Consider the following 14,100-nt stretch of genomic DNA (forward strand, 5'->3'; position numbering starts at 1 on the left):
AACAGGTTTGGGAAAAACCAAGAGAAAGACAAGCGCGAGAGACGCCTCACCGACTCCTAGCACGGACGCAGAATACCCATCCAACGGCAGCAGTGCCGACCGGATTTATGATCTTAACATTCCAGCCTATGTGAAATTTGCCTATGTTGCGGAGAGGGAGGATGAACTGTCCCTCGTTAAAGGATCCCGAGTGATTGTCATGGAGAAGTGCAGCGATGGCTGGTGGAGAGGTAGCTACAATGGACAGATCGGCTGGTTTCCTTCGAACTATGTGGTAGAGGAGGTTGAGGAGGCAACTGCAGATTCACCCAGCTTTCTCAGTTTAAGGAAAGGCGCTTCCATGAGTAACGGCCAGGGCACCAAAGTACTCCACGTTGTTCAGACACTGTATCCATTCAGCTCCGTCACAGAAGAAGAGCTCAATTTTGAAAAAGGGGAAACGATGGAAGTCATTGAAAAGCCGGAAAATGACCCAGAATGGTGGAAATGTAAAAATTCCAGAGGGCAAATTGGTCTTGTTCCTAAAAACTATGTAGTAATCATTAGCGATGGTCCTACCATTAACACTTCCCATCCGCCTCAGATAAGCTACACGGGACCATCTTCTACAGGACGGTTTGCTGGAAGAGAGTGGTATTACGGGAATGTTACCCGACACCAAGCAGAATGTGCCCTGAACGAGAGGGGAGTGGAAGGAGACTTCCTTGTTAGAGATAGTGAATCTTCGGTAAGTGGTACTCAGCCCTGCAGGCTTTGTAATACCCGATGCTTGGGTTAGCAAGCATGACAGTTAATGGCTTCCCTATCTGTAGCGAAGGGCTTTTCACCCTTAAAGAAGCAAGCAACGCTTCAGCGTTACCAACTGATATGCTTACTGTTTGTGAGAATTGGTCTGTTACTGAAATGCAGTGACATTTACACTGAAGTTTTAACAGCTGTGGTCTGTATTATCCGGGGTTTTTTAATTAGTGGACAAGCAAGTAAATATTTCAGGCTTCAATTTGACTCTTCGTGTGTTCCTCATATGCAATCCTCCTCAAATTTACAGTGCTACAAGATAAAATAATTCTTGTGAATTGCAGATTTGGTCATTAATTTGATTTTAAAGCTGATTTCAAACGGGATCTTTGCATTGGTCAGTTTTGTTCTGCTTTTAATTGAATAATAACGTAAGTTCTTTAAACTATTAGTTAAAATCCCATTTTAATGTATTTTTGCTCTACTTAGATTATTTAGGTTGTAATAAGGTAAAGTTATTATTGTATCTAATTGTTAAGATTATGATACACAACAGAGAGGGTCAAGTCGGCAGCTCATATGCTTTTTAAATTGAGCCTTGATGACACCAGAGGGATATGAGTAATGCTGATTAGGCATCATTGTAAAGTTCAAATTTAAAATTACACTGAAAGGCCTTTCATATATGCTGAGGCCAGAAAATTCATAGTTAAAGCACTCAAAATTTAATTATCCCTTGACTGTGATTTTGAAAAGGTGACAGATTTTAGTAATTCCCTAATACATCTTTCAAAAGCTACCAAAAAAAAAAATCAAATCTGAATTTGCGATTAGGGCTTTTCTGCATTTATTGTTTCAATTGTAGGGCCATTCCATGAAGACAAATTGTTGTTTAGTAGATGTCTCCATCTAAGTATTTTGTTGCTTCGTGTATAAAAATTCATTATTAATATAGTTATATTAGCTTAGTCTTCTAATTTGAGCGTACGGTACTACTAAAATAAGTATACCTTATACAGCTATGGACATCTATCTCTATGCCGTATTTGTGTCAGGTTTCCCTGTGCCCGTATTTAGGCTGTGGGCTATCCTGGTTTACAACGTAAATTGCAAATAAAAACTAAAGCAGTGTCAACTGCATATAGTTTGAGCCATAATATGGTTTTTAAAAGATTTCTTGACTCTAATGTCTTCAGAAGGCTGTACTGATTGCATATATCACTTCTGGTTAGAACTTGTGGTATTCTTTATCATAATTGTCTATAAATTGGGGGAAAGCTGTTCCCGTATACCATTCCTCGTGTAAATAATTACAGTAACTAGTCAGTAGTAGGTGTTGGCATGACTGCACGCTGGAAAACAAAGAACTTGCTTTAAGTAAGGGGGAGAATTAAGCTTGAGCTCAAATCTGGAAGTAAAGATTCTTTTAGCTCCCGATACTTTTTTGGAAGCATGTTTCACATTTCATTTGCTGATTCCGTTCTTCCTAAGTTACAGTTTCAGCTGCTCAGAAGAGGTCCCAGAATTAAGTCAAAATTTGAGGTAGTATTGAGGCAGGTTCATTAGGTGGTGCAAAAGGATACTCTTTAGTGGACAAGCAACTAAATATTTCAGGCTTCAATTTGACTTTTCATGTGTTCCTCGTGTAATACTAAAATTTGGGATTGGCTGGCGTCTTGGCTCTTGGCAAGGGAGGTGAACAGAGGCTTCTAGTGACAGCAGAACAACAGCTGAAAGACAAAGAAATAGTTAATTCTGTAGGTTTTTCTAAATCCAAATAAAACTTTGCATTCTAATTTTTGGAAAACATTAGGAGTTTATTATTATTATTGAAGTTAGGACTCTTGTTATTCCCCGAAATTTTTACATCATATGTAACATTATTGACAAAATATAATCCTGTAATAGTCGCAAATATTTATTTCTGGATACAGTATTGTCTGATTAAATTTCAGGCATCTTTCCTTGATGAATTTGTTCTGCAGAAGACATGATAGCTGTCAAACTACCCTTTCTTTGAAGCTCTGTGTCATTGAGTTCCTATTTCTGCTCTTAGTTAACTGTAATTACTAAATGAAGGCAAGTGCAGATAAACCAGGGGAGAACAGGAAGAATAATAGAAACTTAGAAAACATGACTGACTTAGAGGCTGAGAGGAATCAGGTTTGTTTAGTTAACAGAAGAAAAGACTGAGGTGGGGCATACAGTCTTCTAAAATGTAGAAAGCCACTAGAGGATTATGGTAATCATTCAATTACAGTAGTTCAGCTGTCTCTTCAAGGTAGAATCCTGTCTGGCAGGGGCAGGTGGGTATACTGGATGCAGTGTACCCTTGGTGTGCTCATCCAGCAGGTAGAAACTCACTTTCAGATCTGGATGCTGCATTTTGGGTTATCCTGAGACAGTGGCTATCAATTTTCTTCTGTCTTTTGGGAAAGTACCAGAAGGACAGTTTGAAAATTAATACATTACTTAAAATACAAAAAATGTGCAGCCATTTCTCAGCACACGCCATGTCACAGTGACCCCTGTGCTACGGCTTGTTTCTTTGCTCTTAAGAGTCCACCTCTGGAGTAAAATAATTTCCTTGAAAGGACGCAGTAACCTTTTAATTTAATATGACATAACACTAAACACACTTGTATTCAAAGCAGTTTCAGATTCCCTGCCTGCATTGTTGCTGGGGAAATTGTTGCCTGTGGAGCACAAAAAGATTTATTCAGAATGTGGTCTTCAAGTTGTTTCCAGCATCTAACACTTACTGGAATTCCAGAAAATTTACTCAATTCATATTACAGCAAGTTTTTGCACACACACGAAAAAAAAAAAAAGTGCTACATTGAAGAACTTATCTTTTTTTCCCTTTTCTAATCTTGATCTCGTCTTGCAGATCTTGTATTTGGGGTTTTTCTGAGCATTGAGAAAAACTGTAGGTATGCATGTAAATGCCTCCTTTATCTTAGTACTACTTGAGAGTTTTAGTTTTTATTAGGTTTAAAGAAATATTTTACTACATCTCAAACTTTTGTCTGCCCTAATCTTTATATATCATACCATCATATAATTTGTTTATGTATGTGAATTATAGAAGCATTGGGGATTGCTAGTTTAGTTTTATTTTTTTTTCCTGAAGTGCCAGGAGTGATATAATAAGCGAATGGGCATACTTGATAGCATTGGGAAAAAGATCATAAAGATCTGTTTCACGCTTATTATGTATGGAACAAAGAAAGATTTTAGAAATAACTCTTAAATTCATGACAGTTGCCGTATTTCACATGCGTGACTACAGGTGCTGTTCACGCTGTGGCTAAAAGTCACCAGGAGTGTCTGCACGATCAGAGCGAAAGATCTTGATTAGAGAGACTGGACTGAACAGAGCGAGGTTGTCAGCTCTCCAGTTTGCTCATCTTTCCACCAGACCAGCACTTCCCATTACATTGTGTTATGAACCCGCCCATTAAAGCTGTGGATGCAGGGGTTATTCCTTTCTAAAAAGGCCCATAGATAAAACTGTGAGTCATCCAGCTAACCCTGTGTCTGATTTTTGACCTGGTTTAGGGTTTTCTATAGCCTTCCATCACCATAGTTACGAAAAGTCATCTGTATAAAAGTTTTCCTTAGATTTCTTTGAGTTTTGCTCTTGTTACTGAGCTATGAAAAGCTCTCCTTGGATAGGTGAAGGTTTGTATTATTCTGTATTCACTTGATGAGACTGTCATGTTTTTCCATTTCAAATTTTAGTAGTTGCAAGATGTTACAATGTTTCTGTAGATTTAATTTACCAGATGTTTGTCTACAGCTAGATTCCTTTAGCCAAAAATATTCCCCTCGGTTACACTTAGACCTAAGGGATGCTGCCATAGTGGAGAATATCCCGAGATGAACTCTGTCAGGTAGCTAGGAGCCTGATTATCTTCATTAATTATGAAATACTATTATTAGAACCATAAACCTTTTTGAACCATTTAAGCCCATAGTTTATGTAACAGGCGCAGTTACCTACTGACAACTTTTTTGCCAACTCTGTTATATCTAGGTAATGGCACCGTAGTTTTGGAGATGTAAAAGGAAGACACTGAAGTGGAACATACCTGGTCAGAAATACTGCTTGATCTGTTCTTTCTGTTGCAGGCTGCTCAGCTGATAAAAACTGAAGTTTGTTGTCTCGTTTAGTAGCACTCCTGAACAAATAATGCAGATTTATTCTGTGCAGCCTCTGTACAGCCACTTCTTACCCTTTTTGAATTGCAGGCTCTTTAGAGGTCAGATTTTTGTTCTGTCTGTGTAGTACCTAACACAAGACAAACAAGTCTTGGCTGACACTGTTGGTCTGGGTTGGCTAGGTGATCGTCATGCTTTGAAGATCTAAGATTCCACTGGGGAGAGAAGCAAATTTGGAAGGAAGAGGGGTTTTTGTTCAGATTCACCTCGAGAAACAAGTGTGCTTGCTAGTGCTGTAGCTAACAGGAAGCAGTAATAGGTTGTGGCCAGTGACGAGGGAGGGCAGCCACACCACATCTCTAGCTTCTGAGCAGATCCTCCGCTGCAGACACCCTTAGACTTCAAAGGGAGCTTCTGTCAGGACTTGCAGTCCCCTTGCACTCCGCTGCAAGTGGGTGCGAAACTGGTGATTAGACAAACACCACTGCTGCTGCTAGGAAGCCCTACCATGTCTTCCCATGAAGCAGGGAAGATGTTATTTTTCTCAGACCAGTTCTGTTTATCAGCATGAATGAGCTATGCAATTTTTTGGACGTTTTCAGGAGCAATTATTCATTAGGAAGTAATGGCTACGTTCTGCCAATAGTGTCACAGCTATCAAAGTATAGTAACTGATCCTAAATGGGGTTCCAGGGTATAGTATTAAGATGATACTGATGATTGTAGATGTGTTAAGATGATACTGAGGATTGTAAGTGCAAATGGATTTGGCTCAATCCTTTGAGATCGCCTTTAGTGTCTGTGCTCTTTGTCCAGCAATTGTGACAGCAGAGGGAGGAGGCACAGGTTGAGAGTTTGTATGCTTTTTGAGGTGCTAATTCTGTAGTGTTCAAGGTGTCCCATATTTTCCTGGCATTTAATCCTGCAAGTGTTGGATAGAAGCAATGAAATGTGGCAACTGTTCAAAAACTGAAGCATTTGTCATGTTCTGTGACATGCTGTGATTGATGAGTACAGCGGTGAGGAGGAGAAAGTTTATCTTTAAAAACAGGCTTAAGGAAATATCCTAGTGGTTTATTTTAAATGGAAGAGTAGAAATCTTATTAGAGCTGTATTTGAAGATCGATGGAGCCAATTCATGTTTCTGAACTGCATAATGTTGATTTTGGATTGTGGTGAACATTACATAGAGAGGAAGGGTATTTGTTTGTATCTAAATGAGGTGGAAGGGGTAGAAAAAGGAATTTTTAACCCTCCCAGATGGTTCTGTCCAGCCTGACCTTAGACCTTTGAGCTATGACTTGTTTTTTTGGCCGGGTGACTGAGTAGGAGGAGGAGTGAGGGGAAAACCTGGGTACGGAAGTGGAAGGAGTTGGGGAGCTCCAGGGCAGGCTTACAGGTAGGAGCTTGAAGGGTCTAGAATAGTCTGAAGAATGAGTGCATGAGAATATCTTCCATGGAGGAAGGACAGTGCCAAATGGAACTGGATTGAAAGGAAAAAAAAATAACTTACAGGATCAGTAAAAGATTTTCAGAGGGAGTTATTTTTCCCAACATTGCCTTTTGTGATAAAATTGTCTTGTTTCATTCTCAAATGGAGATTCTAAAGAGGGAACCTTCTTTCCCGGTTTCACTTGTTTCCCTTATAGTGCTTTATAACTTGTCTTCATGATAAAGTTTTCCATCTTTTTTGAAAAAACAGTGAAGTTCCTGACCAAAGAAGTAAAATTAAAGGAACGTCTTTGTACCTGTTGTCTTCTACATGCTGTAGGCACCAGCTAGCTTATGGTCATCTTAGTCATAAACAGGAATTAAAATAAAGGAATCTGAAACAATTAGAGAAGTACTACACCTGGACTGAAGAGCTTGCAGATGCATAACAGCTAATCTTCAATTTTCTGTTTTAGGAATTGATTTAACTTCTGGTTTAGGTCTTGCCAATTATGACAGTACAGAAACATTCACAGGTTCCCTTGCACGAAGTTGTGCTCTGTAATTCTCTTGCAGAATCATCAACTCCGCTGTAGATTTCAGGGATCAGAGCTTACTTCTGATATGCCTTTATTTGGTGTATGTGAGGCTTTTATTCCTGGAAAAGTTAGTGTGCAAACATCCAAATGTAGCAATTAATTTAAGAGGGAGAAGGGAGAAAAATTGGCCAGCAGTTGAAGCAAAATAGCTTAAACAGTAAATAAAATAAACAGATTTGGAGCAAATCCAAGGAGGACAGCAGGGAACCAATTCAAGCTGCATTGAACCAGCATACTTGGAAATGGTAATGTTAAGAGCAGTAGTTTATCTAGAGATTTTTTTTTAAATAGTCTTTTTAACCATTTTGCATGTTTGTTAGAGTGGGAAAGAACCAAAATAAAAACAAATGCAAGTCCAGTTGCTTTTGCTGTTTGTTCTTGAATCCTGTAGAAGTTACTACGCTGAGGCCAATAAAGGGTTTCAGGATTTTTGCAACAGCTGTTTGAGCTCTTCCATCTCTTTGCACCGGATGATGGCTCTCAAAAGAGTTAGATCAGCCTTTCCGCCTTTTTTTTTTTTTTTTTTAATTAAATCAGATCATGAAAAGAATAAACTTTGTAACACATTCTAGAGAAAATAACCGATAATAATGTCTTCTATTTATGCATCAATCTAATTAGCAGCTCTGAGTCTGGGAAGAATGGACAGTAGTTCAGGAGAATGTTCATTCATTAAAGTTATAATTAAAATGGCAGGAAAAGTATTTAATGTATTGTGTAGATCACCTCACAAAGATCTAAGTCTGGCCGCTGCCTGGGACATAGGACAGTAGATCAGAGGCCTAAGACCTATTCCAGCACCTCTCTGTGTGTCATTAGCACGTCCTTTCTGGTCTAAAGATAATGATTCTTAGCAGATACAAGGACCTTTGAAAACTCATAATTTTGACATGCTGAAAACAACTGTGCTTTGTTAGAAAACATTAAAACTTTGTTGAGCACAAAATGATTATTTCACTTATTTTTAAACTTTTGTTATAACGTCTTTTCCTGTTCCTAAAACAAAAAAATGTGTTTGGGTCAGATTATGGACTTCCCGTTTGTAAGGTCTTCTATTTTACATGAGAGCCTTTTGGTTACTGGTTTTCGTTTGGCATAGGCATCGCCCATGGAAGCAGCAGAACGTAGTCAGCAAGACTTGATCTTGTTTTTTGAATCCTAAGCAGCTAGTCCGTAAGTAACCCCCTCAATGCTGTCCTTGAAGAGACCCTATGGACCTGCCTGGTAGCCCGTGTTTAGAGCACAGCAATCAGCACGCTGCCCAGAGCCCATGCCCTAAATTTCCCCTCCATGAGCCCAGGGTCCCAGAGCTTCTGCAGAGCTTCGTTTGTGCCAGCCTGTGCTTTGTTACCATTTAATGGCTGCTGCTTAGGGCTATGGAGATGTCCATTGAAACGGGTCCTAGGCCTGTGTGGTTATGGCTGCCAGAGGGTTTGTCCACACTACATTCGGGGTCTTAACCACAGCGCAGTGTTGGCACACCCAGGTTAGCTTTAACCCAGTAGTGTAGGTGTTGAAAATAGGTCAGTCTTAGTGTGAGCTCTGTGCAGCCTTGCTTGCGGTGCTCCTGAGGCAGGGGTTTAATATCAGAGCTAAAATGGCTTAAAATAGCAGTTTTCAAACTTGGAGCTAGGGATGGATGACAGGGTGTGAAACATATCTTGGGTGGGGCGTTGGAAACCCCAAAGATAAGCTCTTATGCACATTTCTGTCCATCCCTTTCCCCCACCCTCCGCAGTCCTCTCCTCTTGGCAGTCACGGGGGGTGTTGCGTGTATTTTGAGCCGGTGGCTTTGGAGCTGCTCGATGCCTGAGGCAGCCTTCCTGATGGAGCCTGCACTGACCCGGCCAAGGCCGGTGGCACTGGATTATAGATGGAAGAAGTAGTTCTCCTGTGGTTGTTATGTAAAATACTTTTTAAAGAAGTGATGTTTGTGGATCTGGAATGTAGTGGCTGGAGGTAGAAGAGGGTTAGTCCAGAGGTGTGGGGAGCTAGCTGCTGGCTTGAGCAGCGCAATGGGGGAAGAGCTGTTGCCCAAAGCTGAGGTGTGAGCCTGGGGAGTTGGGCCAGAGCCAGTTCAACAGGCATGGCAGGAGTTTCGTCTGCTCTGGGCAGGGCAGATGGAGTTGGAGGGGAAGGCAGAGAATGTATCAGTACTAAAACAGGTAAGGGGGAGATGCAAGGGATGAGATTTTGGGATAGGCAGAACATGGGGGATGTGTGGGGCAGAGACCCACATCATTGCAGGAAGAAAGACAGCACGCCTGAGAAAATGCTGTCCTTCAGCTTACTTGGGTACGTACTCAGTGTGTATCTGACTCCCCAGACACAGTGTAGAGGAGGCTGTGGTTTCATGAACCGAAGTCTGGTGACAGCAGTAACATCCGAGGGCTCCTGCTCCCCCCTGCTCAGTCCTCTGCTGTGCTGCAGCTGCGCTTGGGGTTGTTTGTAAGATGATGCTGTGAACCAGATAAGTCCCTTGTGGGTTTTGTTTAGCCTGGACAAGTTCAGGTTTGCAGTGTTGGCCCGGCTGAAGCAGCAGCACGGTGGTGGGGAGGACTGAAGGACTGCAGGAAGGCGGCATTTGAAGTCTGGCATGTGCCTTCGACAGTTTCTGCCTTTCAGGCAGAATGAAGCCATGCCTTCAGTGGGCAGAGACCCTGCAGCCTTGCCTCCAGAGTCTCATCAGGTGTTACTTATCTCCATTAAGTGCTTGCTACAAACTCTGGTTTGTGCGTTTTATTTTTTATAATTCCATTTTCCTGCTGGCTGGCAACACCCGCCTCCAGCCACCTCTCAAGGGGCAAAGCCCGTACTCCCATCTCTACAGCCAGCAGTAGTCGATGGCTGGAGATGGAGCTCAGCTGGAAGCGAGGGACAGCGTGTCCTTTCTACCTTCCTGCGGCAGCATGTCGTGCAGAAAGCGGAATGGTCTCATCCCAGCTGTTTGGACGACAGCACTCTCTTCATTAAAACAACCAATAGCCAAGACGAAGAGATTTATTATGTGAAATTGTTCTGTCCTGAATAACTTAATTAGTGCTTAAATTTTGTCTTTTGTGGGCGGTGGTTTGATGGTGAGATTTGTACTGTGTTTTTATTCTATAGCTTTATCTTTTTTTACAAAAAAGGTGTACTCAATAGGAGAAATTATTCCCCATTCATGTGGTAATGAAGATAAAAGGTGAATGTGTTTTTGTCTTTTGCAATGCAAAGCAAGAACAGCCCTCTAGTGGTCACGGCTCTAAAAAAAACGATATGGGGAATTTTCGTCATCTTGCCCAAGCAATATTGCAATAATTGCTTTCTCCAGGACTCTCTATCAAGGAAACTATACATGATGAAAGTTTTTCCCTTCTCCTTGACATTCTCATGCTTCTAGATAATATTTGCAATTTAGTCATGTAATTGGCAACTTAAGACTGTGCATCTGGGGAGCTTTCACTTAACTGACTTAACTGTGCACGTTAATAATGATGGCAATTATTTATTGAATAATAGACTATTGGGTTTCTTAAGTAGCTAAAGCTGTGGAACAAAGACTAGCATAAATTACCATCAACTATATGACACAGTTTGTTCCTGAAACCACAAAATTACGCCTTCATTTTGTTCATTTTCATGTAATTCTTTTTTTTTTCTTTTTGAATTCTTCTCAACAGCCCAGTGACTTCTCGGTATCTCTAAAGGCGTCGGGGAAGAACAAACATTTCAAGGTGCAGCTCGTGGACAATGTCTATTGTATTGGGCAGCGTCGCTTTAATACTATGGATGAGTTGGTGGAACACTACAAAAAGGCTCCCATCTTCACCAGTGAACACGGGGAAAAGCTATATCTTGTGAAAGCACTTCAGTGACGTTGAAGATGGACTTGGCCGCCTGGGCCTCTTACAACTTACAAGCCTTAGGTCCTAAACTCACTTTTATAGAGCAGAGCAATATCTGAAGCAGGCTTAAGGAATAGGCTCTTTCTAAAGTGTTTGCTCTGTCGGTTGCTGTTTGTCCTTTTTTTTGTTTGCCTCTCTTTGTGTTCCAGTTCTGTTAATCTCCGACCACCTCTCTTCAGGTTGAGAGTTTCCCTTGGGTGGCCGAGGCGAGCACTCACCTTCCCAGCTGAGTTCAAAACTCCCCTCTCCTGTGTACGTTTACATAATTAGCTCAGATCAAGGAGGGGCGTTTTCAATTCAAACCAGTGTTAATCTGTTCAGATTGCTCACGCAGGCAGAACTCTCGGTTCAGAGACATCGGGCACAGTTTGAATGCACTGAAGCTGCAGCTACTTAAGTGAGAGAGAGTAGACATAACAGTTGTGGCTGTGAGTTCTGTAGCTATATCGCTTACCGAGTAGTATATTACAAAAACTCCTAGTTCCTAGAAGCACTCTTTACACTGTACTCTGCTATTACATTGCCTCTCTGACTCTTTGTAAAGAGTACACTAATTAAAAGCATTTTGTAATAGTACTTCTTAAGCTACTATGGTAAGATTGTAGTAAAAGAAAACTATCTAGTGTATTTTGGTCTGTAATTGCAACAAAGAGAAATTTTATTTGAAAGTTGATTACTAGAGAAAGAATCATTGAATTGTAAAGGCTGAATGTTTTAGTAATCTACAACCAAATGTGCCATCCACATAATGCTTTTTCCTCTTGCCCTTCTGCTTGTTTGAATTAAACGATTATGTATTTAATTCTCAAAGTAATATGTATCTGTAGCTGATTGTTGACACTAATACAGAAGATTAATAAAAACTGATCTTGGGATGGGGTGGGGTGGGCTACCAACACTATATATATATTTGCTTTACGGAAAGAAATCTTCGGGTTTTACAGAGGATGGCGTGGTTGGTAGGAAGACACACACAGAATGTTTATGAAGAAAATGCATTTTTCTCTTTTCTTTACACTTAAACTCCTTTATGGTTTAAATATACAGTCTTTAGATGGCACATTCCTGAGATTGAAGAAGGGATCGTGAGATCTCAAAATCTTGCATACTCAGTTTTTTGGATATTGTAATAAAAAAGGTATTATGTCATGATGGAGTACTGGATTTATCCTTGGGTGGTAGTCCTGGTGTTGCTTTAGCAAGGTAAAATAGAGGGAATAATGAATTTGTTTGTCTTGGAATTTGTGTGGCCTAAAAAGAAGACTTCTGCAACTGCAGAGGACAGTTTGATATGAGGCAGTGTCTAACGAGCTCTGTGTTACTTGTTTCTGTGATAAGTCAGTCCATTCATAGCTTTAATGAAAAGTGCAAGATGGAGCTGTTTCCTGGTACCTTTTTGCTATTAAAACATGTTCCTTATCTATTCTGTATTTCAGCCAGTGGTAGTACAATTACCTCTGTGCATAACTCCAGTGTAGGTTAAGCAGACAGCAGTGCTGTCTGACTAGCTTTCGTGTAAATCGTACCACTGCCAGGAGACTGCACTGGTACGTCTGCGAATGAATTGCAGTCTTGCTCAGACCTGAGAGGCAATTACAATTTTTGAAGTTCTACACGCGTACTATTTTCCCACCACTCTTGAAATCTTATTTCTGTAAGGTTATCTGAATTGACAACTGTATTTGAATTAACAACTGTATTTTTCTGTACGTGCATTAACTAAAAATTGGGCAGTGACACTTCTGCTTGGTCCAGCTTAATGAAGGAAAGCAGTGATTCAGAGCAATCCAGAATGGTCATGCATTATCCTGAAGAGCACCTACCTGTGACTATCTTCTAAGAATATAGAAGCTTTCCTTAGGAAGTTGGTGAGAAGTACCAGTTGTTTGCAATCTACCTACAGAAGGACTCCACAGTGGGCTGCTGCTTAAACTTCATAAGTGAATTCTGCAGAGAATGTAGGTTTTTGCCTTCTAATACCTAGTTCTTTAGGTGAAGCTAAGCATGTACTGAGTATGGTGGTAACATTAAGAAAGTCAACCGTATGTTGTATGAGTAATTTCAGGTTTGAGTGAATTGCTTTTCAGTTTCATTGACTCTTTGTAGTATTTGGAAAAATGATATATGGGAATAGTTTTCCTTTTCAGTAAACTGATTACTGCAATTACTTTTTCATGCCCCTTGTTCATTTTTCTGCAATGTTCCCCATATTTCCTGTTCCAGGAGCCTTTGCATGCCTCTTGCGATCTTTTTTCCAAAGATCATCCCTTTTTTTAGGGGCTTTTTACAAGCTCTCTTAGTTCCCAACCCCTTCTTAGTCATAATAGCTTAGAACTAAATCAGATAGACATATAAGTGAAGTTCTTACCATATGCTTTATATTTTAATGGATTTATCAAATCTTCTTCTTTTTTTTTTTGTTACCTCATCCTCTGTAAACAGCTGCTGTGTATTGAGGTGTGAATTGTTAAGTATTTTGTTTTGGAAGCAGTTAGTTAATTTACAGCCCAGTAGTGTGAAAGACTAGCTCGAGTTACTTTTTTTGAAACAAGCCTCATCTTGGTTTTGCCCACGCTGTATTTAATCAGCATGCTTTCCATTCAACAGGCTCATTAATAGTTCTTCAGTTGTTCCCATCTTTACTAATTGAGATAAGTTTCTGCAAGTTTTGCTGCCTTTTTGACCTCATTTGCTGGATTGGGCCTAAGCATTAACAATCTTCAGTACTAACTGCTTAATAAAGGAGCAATAGACATGCATTTTATTTTTATTTTCCTATTTTATAAGTACCTTTCTATCATTTGACAAAACCTCACCCTTATTTTTGACTACTTAAAACCTCTTTGTCAAAGCTTGGGGTTGGGGGTGTGTGGGTTTTTTTAAGATGAGAGGAATTGTGGTGACCTGAATTTCTTCACCTGCACTTTTCATTAAAGGCTCAAATAATTTCTGATGCAGTAGAAGTGGTGATTTTTCTTTATGGTATTCAGTCTGGCTTCTTCCATCATACCTGCTTCATATAGGTGTGTAAGTTGTACTTTTTAAGTATTATTTCTGTACAGCTGTTAATGTTTTCTTGCCTTGCTGGTGTTTACATAGGAATGTGAATGAGGTGTCTGAATCCATAGCAGTTGCTGTACTTTCCATGCAGTGGCAGGAATTTGAGATCCATGTTTTCACTTTTAGCTCCGAGAGCTTGTCAATGAGCTCTCTCTTCAGTTATCTCGACCGTTTGTGGTATCACCGAAGAGCCCTACCTTGAGTAAGCACAAAAAGACGGT

At 40.3% G+C, this 14,100-nt stretch overlaps 1 protein-coding gene across 1 annotated transcript in view; it reads left to right on the forward strand.

The window, feature by feature from the left end:
- Nucleotides 1-13,699, forward strand: part of NCK2 (NCK adaptor protein 2) — a 90,398-nt gene extending 76,699 nt beyond the window's left edge. The window contains exons 4-5 of the mRNA XM_075524779.1: nt 6-727; nt 10,595-13,699. Coding sequence (XP_075380894.1) covers nt 6-727; nt 10,595-10,789 — 917 coding nt within the window. The 3' untranslated portion in view covers nt 10,790-13,699. The remainder of the gene's footprint in view (nt 1-5; nt 728-10,594) is intronic.
- The last annotated feature ends 401 nt before the right edge of the window (nt 13,700-14,100 follow it).

This window comes from Mycteria americana, chromosome 1 (assembly GCF_035582795.1).
Source record: "Mycteria americana isolate JAX WOST 10 ecotype Jacksonville Zoo and Gardens chromosome 1, USCA_MyAme_1.0, whole genome shotgun sequence".
NCBI lineage: Eukaryota > Metazoa > Chordata > Aves > Ciconiiformes > Ciconiidae > Mycteria > Mycteria americana.